This window comes from Balaenoptera ricei, chromosome 1 (assembly GCF_028023285.1).
Source record: "Balaenoptera ricei isolate mBalRic1 chromosome 1, mBalRic1.hap2, whole genome shotgun sequence".
Lineage (NCBI taxonomy): Eukaryota > Metazoa > Chordata > Mammalia > Artiodactyla > Balaenopteridae > Balaenoptera > Balaenoptera ricei.
The window spans coordinates 35790844-35813167 of NC_082639.1; the positions used below are offsets into that span (position 1 = coordinate 35790844).

Below are 22324 nucleotides of genomic sequence, written 5' to 3' on the forward strand. Positions count from 1 at the left end.
AGAGGGTGATGGCAGTGCAGAAGGAGAGCAGGGAGCTGCTGTCTGGAGGTGTGGGGGAGGGGCGTGCAGTGTGCAGGGGGGTGGGCAGGAGACTCTTCCCCACCCCCTAGTCGGGCAGGGGCATCCTATCTGAGAGGATCTCAGTGAGAGGACAGGCTCTGCAGACAACTGCAGACTGGGAGAGTCCGGAACCTCCTTCAGAGGGCAGTCGGGGCAATGGTGAGGCAAACTGAGGCTTCCTGAACCTTTGTGATGTCCCCATACCACTCGGGCCCCCAGCAGGTTTGTGTGTTTCCCCAACAAGGCTGCCCTCGCCCCCTCTGGGTATTCCAAGAGCAGTCAGGTAGGTCCCCACGTCTCCTTCCTCCAGGGAGGCTCTGGGTGCTGTAGGATGTGCTTAGGATTTGGAATGCTGGATCAAACCCTAGCTCTACTCCAGATCAGTCTGATTTGTCTGTTGTTTAACCTTCTGAGCCTCCATTTCCCCATCTCTAAAACGGGGGTGATATGATGCTAAGGCAGGTGATGGCTGCCCACAGGCAAGGTCCACCACGTGTCCAGCCTGTGCAAGCAGCCTGCAGACATCATCACATTTCGTCTGCACAGAGCCCTAGCACTAGCACCATTTTGCAGATGAGGCTCAGAGGTGGTGAGTGACTTTCTTAATAATTACATAAAACCTCCAGAGCCCACTGGACCCTGGGGTGCTGGGTAAGATGGGCCCCTCCCTGCTCCCTGCAAGGCTGAGCCCTCCCAGCTCTCTGTACCTGCAGCTGTCACTCCCGACCCTGGGGGTCCCCCAGACCCTTCCCTCCTCAGAGACTCTGCCCCATCTGCTGTCCGTCTTCTCTCCACTGGATCAGCACCTTCTCCCTCTGCTGGCTCCTTCCCATCAGCATTAAATAAATAAATAAATATTATCTTTCACATCTTAGGAAAAAGAGAAACAAGAATGGGAATTTCCTTGGTGGTCCAGTGGTAAAGAATCCGCCTTGCACTGCAGCGGACGCGGGTTCTATCCCTGGTCAGGGAACTAAGATTCCCACGTGCCGCGGGGCAGCTACGCCCCCGTGACACGATTACAGAGCTCGCGTGCCCTGGAGCCTGTGCGCCACAACTAGTGAGAGAAAACCCGCACGCCACAACCAGACCAGAAGCCCACACACCACAACAAAGATCCCGCATGCCTCAACAAAGATCCCGTGTGCCGCAACTAAGACCCAACACAGCCAAAAATAAATTAAATAAATAATAAATAAATCTTAAAAAAAAAAGAAACAAGAATGTAAAAACCTCCCTTCAACCCGTCCTCCAGGTGCCATCTTCTCTTTATCTTACCCATCACAGCCAATCTTCTCTTTTTTTTTTTTTTGACTGCGTTGGGTCTTTGTTGCTGTGTGTGGGCTTTCTCTAGTTGCGGGCGAGCAGGGGCTACTCTTCATTGCGGTGCGCAATGGGCTTCTCATTGCAGTGGCTTCTTTTGTTGTGGAGCACAGGCTCAGTAATTGTGGCTTGCGGGCTCTAGAGCGCAGGCTCAGTAGTTGTGGCTCACGGGCTTAGTTGCTCCGCAGCATGTGGGGATCTTCCCGGACCAGGGATCGAACCCGTGTCCCCCTGCATTGGCAGGTGGGTTCTTAACCACTGCACCACCAAGGAAGTCCCCAATCTTCTTTAAATAGTCACTATACTCTGCTCTCCACTTCTTCACCTTTTGCTCCTTGACCTTCTTTGGTCTGGCTTTGGTCCCTGCCACCCCACTGACTCTGCTCTTGATAAGGCCCCCAACTATACCAATGTGAACTGTTTCTGTCAGGTGTCTTGGAGTCATATAGGCTTGAATTCAAATCTCAGATGTGCCGCTTATTGGATGTGTGACCTTGGGCTAGTGACTTGACCTCTCTGTGCCTCTAAACTGGGGATAACAACAGTGAAGGACTAAATGAGATAAAGTACCTGGTGCAGAGTGGGATTATCGTCATTGAACAAACATGTTTTTGTGCCAGAGACCAGACCAGGCCTGGGCTCATCGGCACCGAGCAGGTGGTCTGAAATGTCATTTCTCATGGTATCAGGCTTCCTGGAGCTGTTCATTGGTCTGATTAATAGGAAATGGATCCGCTATCAGGATTAGCAAGGCATTTCTACATCTTAATGAAGGCCGGGTTTCCAGGGTCTTGTGACCCTGGGTGGTGGGATTCCAGGTTGGCCCTGGTGTGTGTATCAAGGTGACGTGGGTGGGCATGGCAGTACGGTGTCCAAGCCCCCTCCCTTCTCCCCCCCACCGCCTCTCTGTGGACACTTTGGGGAGACGTCCAGGCCATCGGAAGGCAATAACCCAGCCAGTGGCAGCGGGGTGGGGAGGGCAGATTTACAGGACAGCATTCACCTGGGAAGACATCCAGAGATACTTAGGAGGTGGAATGTCTAGGCCTTCAGGACAGATGGTGTGTGGGGGCCGGGGAGATGTGGAGTCACGGTTTCTGGCTTGAGCCTTGAGGTGGATGGAGGTACCATCACCCTGGTGGAGAGCAGTGGGGGAGGGACACGTCCAGGGGAGATGCTAAGGCTGTTCCCAGCAGCTCTCAGCATGCCTTTATCCTAGAGCTTGGAATTGATGGGGGGATGGGAGACAGAAGAGTGTAGCAGTTAAAGTATGGACTCCAGACTCAGTCTCCTGGGTTCAAATCTTGGCTCTGCCACTAACCAGCTGTCATGTTAGGCAAATCCCTTAACCTCTGTGTGTCTTGACTTCCTTCTGTATAAGCACAGGTAACTGTAGCACCCAGCTCATGTGCTCACAGCTCTTTGAAGAGTGCCTGGCACATAAGAAGCACTGCATAAGGGTTAGGCGTCGCTCCTGTTATTTCCTCTATAGATCTTTCTTGCCCCCCGCCCCATGCCTGCCCCCTGTAGTACAGGCCACGTCGGCAGTGACCGTGCCATGATGACCTGGTGTCTCTATCTCTCCAGGCAAACCTGTCTTCGTTAAGGTCCCTGAGGACCAGACTGGGCTGTCAGGAGGGGTGGCCTCCTTCGTGTGCCAAGCCACAGGGGAACCCAAGCCACGCATCACATGGATGAAGAAGGGGAAGAAAGTCAGCTCCCAGCGCTTCGAGGTACAGTCTCGGGTGGGAAGGGGCAGGCAGGGCTCCAGGTCTGCCTATTCTGGGGTCTGGTCCTACCTCACCTGCTCTTGGTCTCCCTCCTTGGGGGCCTTTTGGCAGTGAGAGGACGGCTGACCCTGAGCAGGCCTCTGTGTCCTGAGCAGGCTGTGACCACGTGTCTGTCCTGCGGCAGGTAATTGAGTTTGACGACGGGGCAGGGTCCGTGCTGCGAATCCAGCCGTTGCGGGTGCAGCGAGATGAAGCCATCTATGAGTGCACGGCCACCAACAGTCTGGGAGAGATCAACACTAGCGCCAAGCTCTCAGTGCTCGAAGGTACGTGCTGGGGAGGGATGGGGCCTGGTGGGTGCGGAGACTGATGCAGGGGTGAGCCAGCCAGCCAGGCCCGCACCCGCCGTGGGCTGGGGTGTTTTTGTGGAAAGGAAAACTGGCCATCCTGGGGTCAGCGAAGGTCAGTGGTGGGCAGGGATGGTCACTGGATTTTTGGCTTGTGCCAAAGCCCGCTGTGTGCCTCGTGTCTTTGTGTTCTGCAGAGCCGGGATGTTGCTTGGTGGGTCTGGGGACTGACTTAAGGTGGGGGGCTGCAGCTACGTATCGCTTGGGGTACATGACTCGTGGCAGTGGATGTGATTTTCATGTGGAACCTGGCAGTAGGCTTCAGAGAGGTGTGTTCCCAGTCACCGTTATGAGCAAGGGCCCTAGGCTGGAGGCTGAGGCTCTGTATGTGGACTTTAATGACTTCTCTCACTCCGCGGCTCCTCCATTCATTCACAAACACTCCCTAATGCTGCCTTGTGTCCTGAGAGTTATCTGACCCGGTCCTGCCCTTGAGACTTCAGTCTCCAATAAGTCCTGCGGGTGTGGCCCGGGACTGGGGGGCAGGGTGCAGCGTAGAAGGGAGCTGTGGTCTGAGTCCTGGGGACAAGTGGGAGTTGGGTTGGGGGCCTCGGCAGGGGAATAGCATCAGCATGTGCTAAGGCCCAGAGGCAGGAGAGAATGGTGCTTTCAAGGAACTCTGAGTGGTTCCGTTTGGTTTTGGGGTGGGGGGGTCACTGGAGGACACAGAGAAACGGGGAAGAGTAATTCAACATGAGCCTGGAGAGACTGGAGGGCAGATGACACAGGACCAGGTTGAGAAATGAACACTTTCCTGGGGACATAGGAAGCCACAAATAGAGAGTGACATGGTCGCCCCCCCCAACCCCAGCCATGATGGAGTCATCAGTCTGAATGTGTCTGCCTATATTTTCAAAATATGGCATTGATTGTTGCTTTTTAAAAAAAATTACAGTAACAATACCTGTTCACTGTGGAAAATTTGCTAAGTATAAAATAGCATATAGGAAAAAATAAAAATCACCTGTTTATCTTACCTCTACTATTAACTTTTGGTTATCTCCTTATGGTCCATTCTCTGTGCATGCATGGTATATGTAACAAAAACAGGATTACATTCTGCTCAATGATTTGTGGACTTCTTTTTAAAAAAACGTATCATGAACATCTTCCTTGCCATTTTTTTCTGCATCATTATTTTTTAATGGCTGTGGGTAAGTGTCACATGCAAGTACCCTAATTTATTTAGCCACTCCCTTATTGTTGGACACATATGTTGTTTCCAGTTTTTTGCTTTTATAAATAAGGTGCTATACGCTTCCTTGCAGATAAGATGTGTTCACCTTCCTGATTATTTCCTTATTCTAGATGCATGGAAGTGGAATTGCTGGATCAAAGGGCACATGCGATTTTAAGCCTTTTCAGTATTTCCAGAAGACTGTGTCGGTTTACACTCTCACCAAACAGGGCATAAGAGGGCCTCTTTTCTGCTCATCCTCACCAGCAGTGGGAATTATCATTTAAAAAAGTCTTTGCCAAGTTAATAGGCAAAAAATGGCATCTCAATTTAATTTGCATTTCTTTGATTACAGAGCAGTTGAACGTCTTTTCGTATTGGCCATTTTTACATTGTGGCTTTATGTGTTCACACGCACGTCCATTCAGTAACTCCTTTGTGACTGTGTGTCTGCTGCGAGGCGGGGCAGGGCCCTCCAGCTTAGAGGGGCAGTGGAGGACAGGGGTTAAGAGCAGGGGCTCTCGACCACTTACTCTCTCACCTTGTGACCTCAGGCAAGTAACCATGCCTCTGAGCCTCATTTGCTCGCTCTGTAAATAGGGACATAGTACTTGCCACCCAAGCTGGTTGGGAGGATTAAATAGGAGTTAAGCACCTTGCCGGATTCCAGCATGCTATTGGGCTGGAAGCAGCACATCCCAAGGCCCAGACATGTGAGCTGGCTGTACCTGGCATCTCTGCTGCCTGGCATCATCTGGGTGATGCAGCCCCCACCATCCACTCCTATGGGGGGCGGGAGCCCAGAGGACAGGCCCTGGGCCAAGATCCCTGATGGTTGAGTGCTTTCATCGTGCTCCCTGCCACCCCTGACCTCAGTTTCCCCACTTATGACCTCAGGACAGGTATTTCAGCACTACCCTCCCTCCTGTTGGTGTCTGCCCCAGCAGGAGCCATCTGCCCTGCCCTGGCATTTGGGAGGTGGCTGAAGGGCCAGACTGTGGCTCCCACCCCAGAGGGCATCCCTCAGGCCCTCATATTAAGGGAAAGAGAGCCTCCTTATAAGTGTTGGAAGAAAAGTCCCCCCAAAGCCCCTACACCCCAATTTTGGCCCTTGCTCTCCCCAAGTCCTCTGTTGGCACTCTCCTATCCGCACCTCTGCCCTGGGCAGCTTTATCTTTTAAAGGGTTGAGGAGGATTGGGATGGTCTGGCAGGGGCTGAGGTGAGGGGGTTCAGACTTGCAGGGGTCTGTCCTTCTAGAGGGGCCTTCTTGGAGGAGGGTTTCTCTCGCAGGGGTCTGGGGTCTGTTTGTGCTTCTCGGCGTGGGAGGTGTCTGATGAGGTTGGGAAGCGTGTAGGGCCCTACCCATGCGCCTGGCCCAGCTGAGATGGAGCTGTGGGCCTGAATGAGCCCCTCCTGCTCCTGAAACACAGCACCCGCAAGATGAAATAGTGACTTACCATGTTGGTCTGCATAACCTTGACCCTCTGGCTCTGGGCATGGCAGAAAGGAGGGGAGTGGGAGGCCTTAAAGGTACCAGGGGGCGGGGCCAGGGGAAAGCAGCCCCGCCCTGCCGCGCCAGGCCTCCTGTGCTGGCCAGGGAAGCTGGGTGTGTGTGGGAGTTGGGTGAAAGTATGGTGTGACTACAGCTGTGGGCTGGGGCCAGAAGACAGCCAGGGTCACTCCTGGGAGGAGGGCTGGGGAGAGGATGAAGCCGGTTTGGGGGCTGGGAATAAAGGTTGAGTCTCTTACCCGCATCATAAACTGCATGGGGCTCACCACACACTGGGCTCTTCAGGGGAGTGGCCCAGGGCTCTCTGGGGTGACTTGGCTCAGGTGAGGGGTTGCTGCTTCCCAGGCCTACGGGTCCACGCCAAGCTCCCTGCCCTGCCTTGCTCCATGCCATGCCCTGAGCTCCCCTCACCCTCCGGGAGCACCCACACCACTCCCACTTCGTGGCCTTTGCAGCCGGCTCTCTGGGCAGGACTGCCACTCCCAGTGAGTCCCGACTGCCCTGTGATGCCCAGCCGGCTGCTCCCCGCCCCCTAGGCCCTGCTGGGTACCGGGTGGGGGTACCCGGCACAAGCTGGCTGGGGGTGAGCCGCCCAGTGTTCCTGTCTGAGTGGTAATTGAAGCCATTAGCGCACCAGTCTCTCCCTCGCCGGGTAATGGCAGGAAAAGCTCTTCTCACGCCGCACTCTTGAGGCTGAATCACTCCCCCTCCAACCCGCCCGCTGCCGCCACTGAGACGGGGAATCTGACATTTTCCCTTGCGAGGGAGGGGGAGTGAAGGGGGAGGGGAGACTGGCCTTGCTTCCTGGCCTTTCCCTCCAGGGTGTGGGGAAGCCGGGAGGGTCCTGGAGCTCAGTCTGGAGGTTGTGGATTCACGTGGGCCAGTGGGTTCCAGCCGGGCAGTACCGGTACTGTGGTCAGGAAAGCCCCAGAGGAGGCCAGACAGCAGAGGTGTGGGCAGGGCCCTGGTGACTTGGGCAGGTTCTGGAACGGCCAAGAAGGAGGAGGAGAAGGGAAAGAGGGGCAAGGAGGAGGGGAGAGGCCGAGGAGCCAGGGATAAGCCGTTTCTGACTTTGTGGTGGGCACCTGGCTCTGGGGCCCCCGAGTGCAGGAGGCAGCATTTGCCTCGTGGTCATGGCTACAGCAGGTAGCGTGCACCCTGCGTGTGGTGAGTGCCCTGTGTGCTGTCTGTAAGGCAGTGTGTGTGAGGTGTGTGTTGTGGTGTTACAGTCTTAGGGGCTGTGTGTGCCTTATGGGTTGTACATAAAGCAGGGGGCGTGCGTCCGACTGCGTGTGTGTGTGTGTGCACGCGCGCGTGCACACGTGCTTGTGCGTACGCACATCAGGCAGTGTGTGTGGGGTGGGGTGTGTACAGCAGGTGGTGTACACCTTATGACCTGTGTCTGCGGCGGGGGGAGGGGTGTGCAGCAAGCAGCCTGGGCTGAGTGTGTGCGGTCAGTCTGGTGCTGTGGGAGGCCAGAGATGCTGTGTCTGGGCTCATTGTCTCCTGGACCCCACAGGATCCCTGCTCGGAGCTGTCGGTCAGCCAGGACAGCGGGACAGAGACGGACGTGGGGCAGAGTGGTCAGGCTGAGCTGTTCCCAGTGCCTCTGAGAACTGCACCTCAGCAGTTCCTCTGCAGCCAGGCCAGAAGGGAGGGGGCCCCAGATAGGGATCCTGCCCAGGCCTTGGGACTCTCTCCTCTTCCTCCCCTCCCCTCATCGAGCCCAGGCTCCCTTTCACCTGTTCCCACCTGGCCTTGGTGTCTGCTGACTGGCCAGGACCGCACTGCTCAGGCCACACAGGAATCCAGGTGCCCACATGGAGTGCCTGGCCTTGCCCCCTTCGTTCCAGATAGGCCCTGCGGGAGGCCAGCTGTCAGGCATGTGGGGTAGTGACCGGGGGAGGGGGGCAGTCCGTGCTGGGCCTGGACCCCCAGGCTCCGCAGTGGTTCTCACCCTGGTTTTGGGACTGTGGGATGATGGAGGCCCTCTTGAACCCCCCCAGCCAACCCCCCCACCACCACCACAGCCCCTTTAGAAACAGCCCCAGGGACATGAGGGCTGATGAGCAACATATGACCCAGTCCTGCGGCCCTGGGCTGGCTGAACCTGGAGCGGGGCCAGTACAGAAGCTTGTGTTTTCAGGGTGGGTGGGCGTTTTCCCAGGGAGTCATCTCTCCCTGCCCCACCCTCCTCCCTGCCCCTGGCCCAGGCCTGACTTAGGAGGGTGGGGAGTTTGGGTAAAGGGCTGCCAGGCAGAGGATGACTCCTTAGGTAGCAGGATGTGCCCCCTTCCTGTTGCCTGCATACGTGTCTAGGTCATGGGCTTGTTTTGAGGAAGCTGGGCCTGTCACCTCCCTGATTTGCCTCCATGGAAGATGAAGAAGGAGCCCCAGCACCTAGAACCTGGGCCAGCTTCTGCTCCTCCCCTTGCAGCTGAGGCATGACCTCAGTGCTTCTGGCCCAGTGACTGTGGGATCTGTGACCTGTCCTTCCCCGCCCCATTGTGACTGTAGTCGCATTCAGAACTGTGCAGATACGAGGCTCTGCAACCATTTCCTGGAGAGATCTGGGCCCCAGGCATGGGGGTGGGAGAGGTGTCAGTAGGTGGGCACTGCCAGGAGGGTCTAGAAGATCAGACTCTGGGTTTCTTGGCACCTGGGATCCCCCATTTTTTTCTAGTTCTGATTTGCGTTCAAGGTCCAAGCGGACTTCCTTCTGAATGGGTCCTCTTGTGGGGTGGGCAGTACGCCTGCCTCTTCTGTTAGCCACGGACACTGGACACCTTCCCTGTGCCTAGCCTGCCCCTCCCACCCCTGTGGTCACAGGTGCTTACATGGCCCTGCTGTGCCCGTGGCTCCCTCGCCCACTGCCATCTCCCCCAGCCTCAGGACCACAGCGGAGCCAGCACCTCCGGGAACAGCTAGCCAAGTCGGAGGTTTCAAATGCCCCTGTGTGTGTACCTTCTCCATCCCTGGTGAGCTGCCACCTCTCTCTGGTTGCCAGGGGAAAGAGTATTTTAATCAGGGGAATGACTTGATAAAATTTATGTTTCAGAAAGGTCCCTGGGGGTACAGAGTAGGGTACAGGGACACCAGTGAGAGGCCGGGGCAGCACTGCAGCCCAGGCAAGAGGTGGTAGTGGCCCAAACCCAGGCAGTGGGTAGGGAAGGAAGGGAGACTGGGTTTCATGCAGTTTAGAGAGAGTGGTGGCCTGCCTGGCCACCTGTGGGACTGGGGAGGCGGGAGACTCGGGGTTGCTGGCTCTGGGCCAGGTAGATGGCAGTGCTGTTTTCTAAGGTTCAGGTGTGGGAGGAGGACCTGGTTTGAGGGGCAAGTTGATGAGGCCACTTAGAAACCTGTTGTATCGGGTGTGCGCAGGCATTGGAGGTAGGGGTGTCAAGGAGGACTGGCACTCCGAGGGACATCTGGAGATGCAGTTTTGAGGGTGGAGAAATGGCAAAACTTACGGAGCCAGAGCCAAGGGGGAGGAAGAGGGCCCAGGAAGAGGGCCCGGATGGAGCCCCAGATGCTAGCTCTCCATGTTGGGAGGGGAGTTTGCATAGGAATCTGGTGAGGAGGTGTCTGAGAGGTAGGGGTGAGTCCGTGGAAGTCAAGAGAAAAGAGTCTGGAAGGAGCAGGGAGGGGTGCTGTCGAGAGGTCAGGCAGGATGAACGATGAGACGTGTCTTTTGGACTTAGCTCCGTGGAGTCATGGTTGACCTTGGTGAGCACGCTGGCAGGAAGCCATGGCAGTGGCAGCTGGGCTGCAGGGACCTGAGGAGTGAGTGGGAGGCTCTCAGTGGTCTGGAGGGACTGGGCCTGAACCTAGGGGAGTAAAGGGATCAAAAGAATCGTCCTCGAGTAGGACTGAGGTGGGGACCCCAGGAAGAGTTCGCTGTGGGTCAGGGCCCAGAAGCTGGAATGTGGAAAGGGTACAGGCCTGGGGACGGTCCCCAGGTTCACCTGGCTGTGTGTGGCTGGGAGGCCTCACCAGCCAGGTTGTGTAGAGCCCTGTGAGGTGCCAGGGAAGCCCTGGAGGTGGGGGACTGCAAGGGGGAGGCCTCGGCTGCTTGGCTGTTCTCAGCTAGCTTGTGCTGCCGACAGGCCCCAAACAGCTCAGACTCAAAAACAAAACAGGCTTTTAAGATGCCAAGTTTGATGAAATCTGAGTGCTAAAAGAGGTGGGAGTTTTCTCTTAGAAAAAGCTGAAAATCAAGACTGAAAGCTGCGAAGGGAGCCCAAGGCTCCCCAGGCCCCCCTTACTGCCTGGAAGTCTGGGGGTGGGGTGGGGCTCTCTGGGAGAGTGTGGGAGCCTGCGGGTCTGAGGAGCCCTTCCCACCTGCTAGGGGGTGTCTTGGCCCTGACCTTGCTAAGGATGGAGCTGCCTCAGGGACAGGGCCTGAGGCAGCTTTGGTTTCCTTAGAGTGCCAGGAGGGCTGGGGGAACCAGCAGCCCTGCCACCCACGAGGTCCCCTCATGCGTCTCTGTCTGCGTTTCCCGGCTCTGTCCCTGCATGCGTCTCCAGGGACACGTGTGTCAACATACGTGTTATCTCTGCATGTCTGCACATGTGTGTTTCTGCGTCTCTGCGTGCTCTCCCTCTGGATCTGCTTGCATGAGTCTGTTTCCACAGGTGCTTGTCACTGCAGGTGCCCCTCCGCACGCACATGTAGGTTTCTATTTTTGCACCTGTCTCTTTCTCCACGTATATCTCTGTGGGTCCCTGGTTGTGCATGTATCTAGGTGTCTACGTTAAGAGAAGGGGTGAGGCCAGGCCCAACACTCAGGCACAGGAGAGGGGGTCAGGCCTACAGACGGTGCCACCCCAGGGAGCCTGTGTATGTGTGTGCCTGTGTGTGCCTGCGTGCGCACAGAGACGCCAGGAAGCTGGGTAAACACGGGTGAGAAGTTCGTGCTGACAGACGGTGCCGCCCGCTCCGGGACCCCGCAAGGCGTCCCCATCTGTCCGCTTCCCTGGTGCAGCCCCCTCCCTCTGGCCCAGACTCCGCCTCAGGCATCCCAGGCTGAGCTGGACAAAGAGACCTGTGTGTGCTTTGTAGGGAGCCTCAGCAGCCCCCTCCCCCAGTCATTGCAGCCAGCCTAGGCTGAGCCCCTGTCCACCTCCACCCCAGCCGCATTCATCAGGCCTTAGCTCCAAGCAGCCTCACCTTCCCACCGTCTCCCCGGACCACAGCCCTTACTCAGGCAGCCCCTCCCTCCCTTCCACCAGAAAGCTCTCCCTGCCTCTCCTGTTCAAGTGTTTCCTACTCTTGCATCTCCCTCCTCCTTCAGGAAGCCACCAAGATAGCAGGTGAGCTGTGGAGTTGAACTGATCCAGCTCCACTGCTGCTGTGGAGACCTAAGCCAAGCTCTTGCCCCTCTCTGAGCCTTAGGCTCCCAACACCCATCTCCCAGCCCCCCACACCCTGTCACCTTCCTCTGCCCAGTGGGGATAGCAGGGAAGAAGGGGTCAGGGTTCCCACTGCAGTATCTAAAGACCATCGCAATTCATGCACACGTGTGTACCCACCACAGGTACACAGATATGTGCGGGCAGACGCTAGGAATGTGTGCGCCCTACATATGCATGCAGGCAGAATCCACAAACGGCTGTAGAGGTTCCCCAGTACCTCTGAGGTCCCCTAAAGTCCCCATGGGTTTCTCTTTCCTTCGCCGGTACCCTTTTATCAGAGGATGGATAGACCTCGGCCCCAGAGGCACAGACACTGCGGAAGTCTGGCACTGAGACTGCGAGGCAGGTGTAGGGACCTCCCGGCGCTGTGCACACTAAGGGGGCAGCCCCCAGCTACGCGTCGGTTGAGCGTGAAAGAAGCTGGGCTTCCTGGGGTTGGGGAGTGGGGTCCTGAGAAGGGGCGCCGTGACTCCACCCAGGCAGGGGCGGGAGGGGGGGCAGCGGCTCGGACCGCAGATGCGCGCCCCGCGTGGACACGGCATGTGCCGCCTTTCCGCCGCGGCGCAGAGTCTCCGCCGTTGCCATAGTTACCGGCGGCCTGGAAGGGGGAGGGACCCTTCTTCTCCTGGCGCTCCGCAGCCCCTCCGCCCTCAGGACGGGTTTTGAGGGGATTCGGCGTGACCCGTATATGCGTGTGTTGGAACGTGGGTGCATTCCCGAGGGTGGCCATGTGTGAGGGCCAGTCGTGTTCGTTTTGCCGTAAATAAAAACGCTGCGGCGTGTGTGCAGGGGTCTGCAGCGGAGCTGCCGGCCTGAAGCCCAGCCGGCAGAGGGCGTGTTACGGGGGCAGGATGGTGGCTGGCTCCCCCAGGGCTACCCTGAGCCCTTCCGGGGGGGCCGGCCCCCCTACCCTGACAGGCGTGGAGTCCCACCACCTGGTCTCATGCCAGCCCCACCTCGACTTAACTCTGTGACCTTGGGCAGGTTCCTAGATATCTCTACACCCCCGTTTGCTCACGTACCTTACATAGTTTCGGTAAAATCATTTTGTAAAGCATTTTAACGCGGTACCTGGAACTAGTAAATGCTCCATAAACCTAACCTTTATCCCTCATATCTGGACCTCTGTTTTCCCGGTTGTTGATGGGTTTGGAGTGATCATGCAACGTCAGCCTGAGGAATTTGCCCTGGTCCTTAGCCTGAGTGGTTCAGGCTACAGTGGCCCCAAGGTCCTGTGATTCCTGGGCGGGGTGGAGGAGGCGGGGGTGAAGAGGATAAATGTCACAGTCTGATGGTGGGTCAGTTTACACCAACCTGCCCAGTGCTCAGCTTGTCCAGAAACACGCGGGCGTCGGTAATGGCTGCTGTCCTTGGCTATATTTGAATGTGCCAGCGGCCCCCGCAGGTGAGCGTAGAAGGAAGAGCCAACAGCAGGTCATTCCCGAGGGGCTGGAGTCCTCCTGTGAGACACGCTTCCCTTCCCCAAGGTGCAGAACTGCAGCCTTCTGACTTGTGCCTGGAAGCCTAGTTGGCACAAGGGACTGGCTTTTGGGTCCCGCTGTTTTATGGACAGCTCTTCACACACGCCGGTTTTAGGCTCTGGCGGTTGTGCCTGAGGGATGATCTGAGCCAAGGACAGAACCACTGAGGGCACGATAATTGAGGGAGGAAAATTAATTGTCCTTAATTTGGCACAAATCCCAAAGACTTTCCCCGTGTTAGGAATTCAGAGTATATTCCCAGGACACAGGGCTGCAGATGTTTGTACTTCTTCCCTTCTCCTTGAGCAGCACCTTGTGGGTAGAGATGAGGGCGAGCTGACTCCTGGGCGCTGACTCTGGCAGGCCGTGCCCCGGCAGGCCCAGCCCCCCTCCCTCCTCCACTGCTCTGGAGGGCTGAGCAGGTAGGATTGAGGCCTGGGAAGAACTAGACTGGTGCCCCAGTGGGCTAGGATGGCTCCAGCAGCCCTGAGTGTCCCCTGGCTGTTGGGGAGGGCAGGGAGGGGGGACGTGGACGCAGCCCTGCCTGGGCCTTCCTGGAAAAGCAAGTGACGGCAGGACCAAAGGAAGCTGTTCCCCTGCTTGGCGCATCCCAAGTCCTGCTTCATTTCCATCCTCCCTTTCCTTGCCACTGTTAACGTTTTCCTTTTAAAAATCAGCTGAAAGTCAGGACGCTGTGGGATCATATTTACAGCCAAGGACACGCTGGGTTCATGTCTGGAACTTATAGAGCTGCAGGTGGGGAAGTGTTCTGCCAGTTACCGGGAGAAGCTGGGAGGCGAGACCGTGCTGGGAGTCCTACTGCTCCCCAGCCCGAGACGCCCCCCTTCTCCTGACAGGGCCACAGTCCCTTAGGGATGCCCCAGGCAGCTGGAGCCTCGGCAGAGCGCCCCCTGGGATGTGGCAACAAATAGAGGGCTGTCTTGCCCCTGCCTGCTGAGGCTCCTCCAGTTTCCTCTCCTGCCTGCCCACCAGCCAGTCCCCCTGGGTCTCTGGGGGGACCAGCCCTGCCAGCCTCTACTTTCCTCCCTTCTGAGGATCCCTCTTGCCTTTTCCCTGGCACAGGAGCCTGACCTCAGCAAACATCCCCACATGCTCGTCTTGTGCTGGGCCTGCAGGAGGGAGACGGGAGCGGTGCTGGTCTCCTGGTCCCCCCCACCATTTAGCCCCGCTCCCCTGCCAGGAGACTGACAAAGGACAGGGTTCCCCTTCCCGCGTTGGGTGTGCCTGGCATCCACACCGGCGGAGAGGCTTTGCCGACTTCTCACACTCAGTCTGTGGTTTTGCTCCTGGAAGGGGCGCCTCTCGCCAGCCCAGGGCGAGAGAGGGGGCCCCAGGCCCAAGTCTTGGTACCTGTCTGCCCCCAGTGGCCCAGTCCCTGCTAGTTATAATAATAATAACGTCAACCAATAGCCATTGGGTTCGGATTCTTTGTCAGGCACTCTCCAGCACCTTACGTGTATCATTGCATGTAGTCTTCACAACGGCTTTACAAGGAGGGCACTTGAACCCTGTTTATAGATAAAAATGGATAAAGGGAGAGGATTAGTAACACTCCCAGGTCACAGAGCTAGTGAGTGACGGAGGTGGGCGCTCCACTTGGTCTGTACTCATCCAGAGCCTGTGCTACCAGCCCAGTGTGTGCTCCCAAGGGTGCAGAGTGGGCAGCCTTGCCCCATCCCCGGCCCCTCAGGGCTGATGCACGAGTCCACGTGTAGGGAGAGTAGGGGTGTGCTGCTGTGGTCCATGCCTGTTGCTCTCATGAAAGTGAGCCCTCAACCCCTGGCAAGCCGGGAGAAGGCAGCCGTGGAGTTTTGCCCCCCTCATCAACTTTTGGTGTCCTCACAGGGCTTTTTTATCTCCTTAGCCTCCACATGCTCAGACGTGGTCCCCAGGCCTGACCATGGCTTCCAGGGTCAGGACTGAGTGAGGGAGGAGGGTCAGGGTCAGGACCGGGGGTCGAAGGTGGGTCATTGGTAGGGCAGAGGGCGCCCAGAGTCGGGGCCAGAACCCAGGCTGTGACGTGGGGCTCTGCCCCGTAGTGGAGCTGAAGGCTGGATACAGGCAGTGGAGGGGACACTGCACGTGCAGGAGAGGGAGTGGGGGCTGAACGGCACAGGGAGCCTTTGGGTTGAGTTGTGGCTGTTGATGCCACTGTGTGAGCCCTGGACCCCCTGCAGCCCAGCGTCCGTGGAGCACTTTCTGCTGTGGCCAGGAGAGCCTCAATCCTCATTTTCCCAGGCCCCGGAGAGATAAGTGCTCATGTCTGCAGTCCGAGGCATTGCTTCTCAGACCCGGAGACTTCCTGACAGGGCAGGGTGGGCCCCACGGCAGCTCCCTGGCCCTGTGAAGGGCAGGGCTGGGCAGTGGGGCTCGGGACTCTGGTTCCTTATGTCAGGGCAGGCTTCATGCTTAGAAGTCAGGGCAGAGATAAGTCGATCCCAGCCACCCTGGGAGTCTTAGGGCGGTCCTCGTGGGCAGGCAGTGCCAGCCCTAACGTGCACATCTGCTCTTTATCTGCAGAGGAACAGCTGCCCCCCGGCTTCCCCTCCATTGACATGGGGCCTCAGCTGAAGGTGGTGGAGAAGGCCCGCACGGCCACCATGCTGTGCGCAGCAGGCGGGAATCCAGACCCTGAGATCTCTTGGTTCAAGGACTTCCTCCCTGTGGACCCCGCCACGAGCAACGGCCGCATCAAGCAGCTGCGTTCAGGTGAGCAGAGGGCGAGGGTCAAGGGGCCGTGCAGACTTCAGGAAAGACATCAGGCCGGAACCCAGCGCAGCCTTCCCTCTTGGGCCTGGGTGCCTGGGAGCCACAGGAGGCCTCAGCCTGGGGCTGACCCTCCAGGGCTGAGCAGAGGGCGCCCAGTGGGTGGGCCAGATCCTGCTATAGGCCCACCTGGCCCGCCCAGGAAGAAAGCTTGGCAGCGAGGGCTGGTCAGCTGTGATTCTTTCACCTTCCCGGGATTGTCAGACTCCAGACTTCAGTCCAGCTCTGTTCCTTGAGGCACGAGTGTTGTTCCCAGCCTGGTGTTGGGCTCTGCGAAGGTGCTCTGTGGGCACTCATCCTCCACCTTCCCTGGAGCCTGGCCTGAGGGGGGCCTGGGTGGTGCTTCTCTTTGCTTCTTCAGACGGCAGGGAAAGAGGCCAAAGATGCTTGATTCATCAGGCTTCAAAAGGCTGGACCTCAGAGGCTTGGAGCCAGGGGGATGTGCTGCCATCCCTCGGCCACCAGGGCCACCTGTCTCCTCTGGATGTCTCAGTCGAGCCAGCTTGGAGCCCCGCGAGCAAGGATGCCGCCTTGACCGGGCAGGAGGTGTCGCCCCGTCGATCGATCTGCCTGCGAGGCTCCCGCCAGGATAATTGATTCAGTTTTTGTGGGAACAGAGCAGGCGGGAAAGGAGCCTTGGAATCCGCTTAGCTGCAATTCTGCATCTGCTGCCAGCATGGGCTGCACTGATAGACCTTGGTCCAGGAGCCCTCCTGCTAGCTGTGGGATGGCTGGCTCAGGCAGGATGGCTCGGGCAGCACCAGCCAGAGCCCCCGCTGCCCATCACCTATGGTGTCGACACCACAAAGGAGGACATGACTGTGCCCCTTTCAGGGCTCTGTAGGCTGCAGAGGTGCCCCGCCACTCCCTGGGCTGCCAACCCCTCCTCACCAACTTCTGCCAGGTGGGCACCCCTGCGCTGCCCAGGGGAGGAGTGAGGGGTAAGCCACCCAGCAGGGGCAGGATTCTGGCCCCAGCCACGGCCACCTGAGACAGCCTGTGAAGTGTTAGCTCATTTAATTTAATTTAAAACTCAACAAGATGGAGGCAGCTGTAGCGCAGTTAATTAAAACAGCTATAATCAAGGCAGGAAACGGTCCACCAGCGTTTGCGGCCACTGCCCAGCGCGGCACAGTGACCGCCATGGTTCAGCTCCTCTGCGTTTCCCCGCAGCCCCCAGGCAGGCTCCCCAAGCAGCCAGATGGTCCTCCCCGCAGGCCTGGCCTCTGCCCGGAACGGCGCTGACCGCGGCAGCAGTTCTGGGAAGGCACGCTGTCTCGCGTGTTCGTTCGTGAAGTATTTGTGTAGTGCTTGCTGTGTGCCGGGCCCGGTGGCACCCATTCACGGCCCCGTGAGTCAGCTCCCGCCCAGGACTCCGCTGGATGCTGCTCGGCGCCTCCTCAGCCTCTCAGCAGCCGCCAGCACCCTCCCTCCCTCTCAGCCACTCTCTCCTGTGTCCCCCTGGCCTCCCTCTTACTTCTCCGAGTGCCCCTTCTCTGTCTGCCCTGCAGCCCCTCCTGCTCGTTTCTCCAGCCGGGCAGCCTGTGAACCCTGCTCTCGTCCCATAGACAGAGCCGTTCCCCCACCAGCTCGCCCACTCTTATAGCTTCAGGTACCATTTACCTCCACTCCTGAGATTCCCAGTTCCGTCTAACCCAGACATCTTGCTGGAGTTCTAGACTAAAACACCCATCTGCCTTCTGGGTGTCACCCTGACTGTGAAGGGTGGTAACTTCCTTCCCAAACAGTGGTGCCCTTCTCCCACTGACCCTCTCTCTGTTGAGTGGCAGCCCCTCTAACCTGAAACCTAGGACACTGCAACTCCTGCTCCATGTAAGGAACCGCCAAACCCTCTTGATTTGCCACCCACATGGTTCTCAGTTGGTCCCCTTTTCTCCTTCCGCTGCCTTGGCCGTATCCCAGGTCACCAAACACTGCTCTCCCTGCCTCCAGGCTCTCCCCTTGAATCCATCCTGCAGCACTGGCGGAGTTTTCTGCCTGCACCCTCTGTGCTCTGACAAGCCCAGTGGCGTCTTGTTGCCTCCATGGTCAGGTGCACACTCCTGAACAAGGCACACAGAGCCTTTCTCGCTCTTCCCCAGCTCGCATCTCCGGGTCATCTCATCCCCAGCTCTCATCTTCCCCAGCTCATCTCATCAGGTCCCGGCTGCACTCGCTAGCTCTTTGGCCTCGCTTAAGTTATTTAACTTTGAGCTTCAGTTTTCCCCTCTTTAAAAAGGAGTTACGGTGAGGATTAAGTGAGACAAAGGCAGGGAGAGCTGTAGTCGACTGGCGTGTGATGAGGGTTCCATGAATGGGGCTCTTTGTAGCTCCGGCCACTCCCCGACTTGCACTGAGCCCCCGACCACATCCTCGCCCTCTGCTCACATTCACTAGAACGTGAAGCTCCCCTTCTCTGCCTGAGACCTGCTCCTTCAGGACTCACCCTGCTTTGTGTTGTCCCCGTCTGGCTCCAGCTCTGCTCACTTAGGCTGGGCACTCTGCAGGGAGGGCCTGGGATTGGCTCCCGTCTGTGAGGGCCCCGCAAGTGGCCAGCACAAGCCCCGCTATAGGACAGGTATCTCTGAGCCCTTAGGGTGAATGATTTCCTGAACGTGACCTTTGGGCCCTGTCCTTTCAGACTAACGTTCATTCCCCCTGCTTCCCAGGTCCGGGGAAGACTTTCTTGTTTGGCCTTTGCTGCCTCCTGGAAGCTGTGACCTAAGGGTAGTGGGCCCAGGGCCCAACTGCTGGGATGGTACCTGAGGGGCCTCAGTCATCCCACCTCTGCAATAACTGACAGGACTGTCTCCATCACTGCCTGACCCTGGGCCCTGACCCTTGACCCAATAGCTGCTACCCCTGTCCTGTACCATTGAGAAGTGTGCTGGAGCTGTGCCACGCACATTTGACATCCCTGTTGGAGCGGAATCGGGCCCCTGTGTGCTCGGCTTTTACAGGGGCCTCACGGTTTACGCGTCACCAACAGTTTACAAAGTGCTTTCCTGCCTTTGGTTGCACTTGATTCTCCTGCAGCCCTGAGAAGTAGGACAGTTTGTGATTATCATGCCTACTTTACAGCTGAGTTAGGGAGTCACCCACCCCGGGTCACGTGGAGATCCGAGGCCGGAGAGCTCCCCTGGGACGGCATCCAGGGGGCTTCTGTCACATCTGACTAACCTGGAGCCTGGGGAGCAGCTGGACCCTGCTAGGGCCCCAGAGCGCCATAGTCTCGTCCTCTCCGGACCTCAGGCCCGCCCTGACCGGTACCCAGAACTCCTCAGGCATCTGCGGGCCGAGCCCCAGCACGTGTCACCAGGGCGTGAAGAGCTGGAGAGGAGGGCAGTTGGCAGCGTGCGCGGCCCAGGCACGACTTCTGCTCGACAGGCACCTTCTTCTCCGAAGCAATGTCACCTGCCGCCACAACCTGAGCCTCTTGGAGGATTTGAACTTGAGGCCCGGTGTGGGCCCTGGGGGAATGGGCACAAGCTCAGGGAGAGTGGAAGTCAGGAGCAGGCAGCATCACTGGAGCAGCGAGGGGGCTGACCTCCAAGCGGGGCTCCGAGCCACTGCTGTTGGCCCTGCACTCTGCCGAGCCTGGACGGGCCCCTGCGGGACACCGCCTGTGCTCCACTCCTCCCGGCGCCTGCGTGTGCACGCCGCCATCCCCATTACCCTGGAGGACCACTTGCCCACCCTGTCCACTGCTCTCCCTGACGCCTGAGCCGGGATGCCGGCATCGGCTGCGGGAAGAGACCCGCTGTCCCAGCGGATGGGACGCTGCGGTGGGCCTGAGGGCTGCAGCCCCTGCTCTGTCCCACCATCAGCCAGTCTGCCAGGAGGGCCGCTCTCAGTGATGGTCGCTTTTGTCTGAACACACTGGCAACCCCTCAGGGGCAATGTGAAATCCGGGGGACCCTCCAGTCTCCCACACCCATCTCGGGAAATGGAAAAGGCAGATTCTTTCAATTTGGTGGGGAAACGACTTTTCAGAGAGGCCCAGAGACTTGTCACACAGCAGGCTAGGTTTCGGAAGAGCTGAGGCCGGAAGCTGGGGTGTCCCAGTCCTGGAGCATCTATGCTGCCACCCCTCCCTCTCCCTGTTCCCCTCCCCATCCCAGGTCAGGCCTGGACTGTAGGAGTCGATCAGCCGTGTGGACTTTTTGGTCTCGGGACCCCTGATTGTAAATATCAGAGGACCTCCAAGAGCTTTTGTTTGTGTGGGTTTTATTTATCAGTATTTGCCATGTTAGATGTTAAGACTTGGAAGATTTTAAATATTTATTAATCCACTTTAAAATAATTAAAAAACCCATTACATGTTAACGTAAACAATATTTTTTAATGGAAAATAATTATATTTCGTGAAACAAAAGCATTTAGTGAGAAGAGTGGCCCTGTTTTACACTTTTACAAATCTCTTTAATTTGGGGTTTAATAGAAGACAGCTGGATTCTCATACCTGCTTCTGCATTTGGTCTATTGCACTGTCACATGTCCTGAAGCCTCTGGGAAACTCCGCTGTATGTTCATGAGAGAACAAGAGTGAAAAAGGCAAAAAGCTTCTCAGTATTATGAAAATGGCTTTGACCTTGCGGACTCCCCGAAAGGGCCTCCGGGACACTGAAGATCCGTGGACCACGCTTGGAGGATCACGGTGATGATGGTTCTTCCTGGACAGCCTCTGTGTGCCTTGCACACAGCCCAGGTCCCAGCAGCTGCCTTGGCCTTGTCTCCAGCCTCTGTGTCCAGTGGGAAGGCTGTGAGCCAGACCTGGTTAGTTCCTGCCACCTCATAAGCTGTGTGACCTTCGGCTTTGGGCACTTAATGTTCCTCAGCCTCTGTTTCCTCATTCTTGCTGAGATGGATAATTCCTCCTAAGTGGTTGTCTTCAGGTTCAGTGAGATAGTAACTAACCAGTGTTTGTCTCCCTGTACACTTCCCTCCCCAGAAGTGGGCAGAGAAGGGCAGGGTGGACGGGGCTGACCTGGGCCTGCCCACAGGCCCCTCACTCCTCTGGATGGGGCAGTGGTAGAAGAGGGGGTCCCTGTTGGGAAGGGAGCATGTCCAGACCTCATAATAGCCCCACACCAGGCATTTGCAGGGTGAGCATCTGGCTCTCGAGGCTGCTGATTCCCAGGGTTACAAGGCAATGAACAGGCAAGGGGCGGGGGTGGGGAATGGCCCCTGGCTCTCACCAGTCAGGTGGGGGGACTCTGCAGTCAGTTGGTTTTTAGCAAGGTTGGGTGGCTTTACAGGGGTCTGCCACCGGGTGGTGAGTAGGGGACTGGTGTGTGTGTTTGTGGAGGGCTGGTCTGGTGATAGCCTGAGGTGAGCTCTCCCTTTAGCCGTTTCTTTGGTCTGCTTAAATGCCCTGCTTTGGGTAAGTGCTCTGTTTTGAAATCCTACTCACCTGTGGAATCTGGGGAGCCCTACAGGGTGGGTTATCGCCTCTTCTCTTCACTTTGCCCTTCCACTGAGCTCAGCCGGCAGAGTCTGCAGGAGCCCTGACTCACCACCCTGATTCCTGGCACCCCCAGCCCTGCTGGCCCAGCCTCAGTCTCCTCCCTCCTCAGAGCCGTGCCAGTGACCTGGGGAACACAGCTTTGCCTACACGCAGCCTGGTGCTTGCTCACACCTAAGCCACGCCTCAACTTCTCTGTGTATTTAAGGCCCTCTCTCATGTTTTATTTTATCTGATTTGGCTTTTTGTGGCTTTCCTTCCTTTTGTACTAATGCTTCTCTCTGATCTTATTTGCATTCAAATTACCTCGCCAGGTGGTTCACCAATCAGAGGTAAGAATGCTGTCCGTGCATCTCGCCACACCACGCCTCGCCACCCGCCGTCACCACCACTCCATCCCGTCCAGTCCAGTCCGTCACCTCCCCCATCCCCATCCCGACCTCTCCAGCCTCCTCATCTCCAGCTCCAGCCCCTTCAGCACCACCGGCCACCACACACATCCACTCTCAGCCATCCCCTCCTGTGACTCATCCATTGCAAGTCTGGATTGTGGAGATACTTGGCTCATCCCTGTCTTGGGGCTGGAAGCCCAACTGCCCAGGCCTTCTAGGCCAGCCCCACAGAAGGGGCTCTGTTGGCTCCTGCAGGGAAGCCAGGCCCCGGTCCTCAAGGCTGGCCAGAGACAGAAAGTCTTCCCATGAGGTGGGGGAGCATGACCAAGCCTTGCCTTCCCTGTTGAGAACCTTCTTTGTCTTGGGGCCCTCGATTATTACTAACTTCCCTGTTAACATCCCAGCCCTGTAGTAGAATGAGGATCCCCCTGTAAATCCCCCAGCTCAGCAAACGCTAGGAGGGACGCGCAGTTAAGACTTTAATGTAGAGGCTGGGATGACAACAGAAATAAATAGGATCCTAGGTAGCCTGATGGATCCTCTGACCTATCGGCCCCAGCTGCTTTCATGCAGCAGG

The 22324-nt window shown here is 57.5% G+C and overlaps 1 protein-coding gene across 4 annotated transcripts in view; it reads left to right on the forward strand.

The window, feature by feature from the left end:
• The window catches only part of PTPRF (protein tyrosine phosphatase receptor type F), an 85722-nt gene that overhangs the window by 20052 nt on the left and 43346 nt on the right, over positions 1-22324 (forward strand). For all 4 annotated transcript variants that reach the window (XM_059920752.1, XM_059920757.1, XM_059920768.1 and 1 more), the window contains exons 4-6: positions 2971-3116; positions 3298-3439; positions 15646-15834. In XM_059920752.1, coding sequence (XP_059776735.1) covers positions 2971-3116; positions 3298-3439; positions 15646-15834 — 477 coding nt within the window. The remainder of the gene's footprint in view (positions 1-2970; positions 3117-3297; positions 3440-15645; positions 15835-22324) is intronic.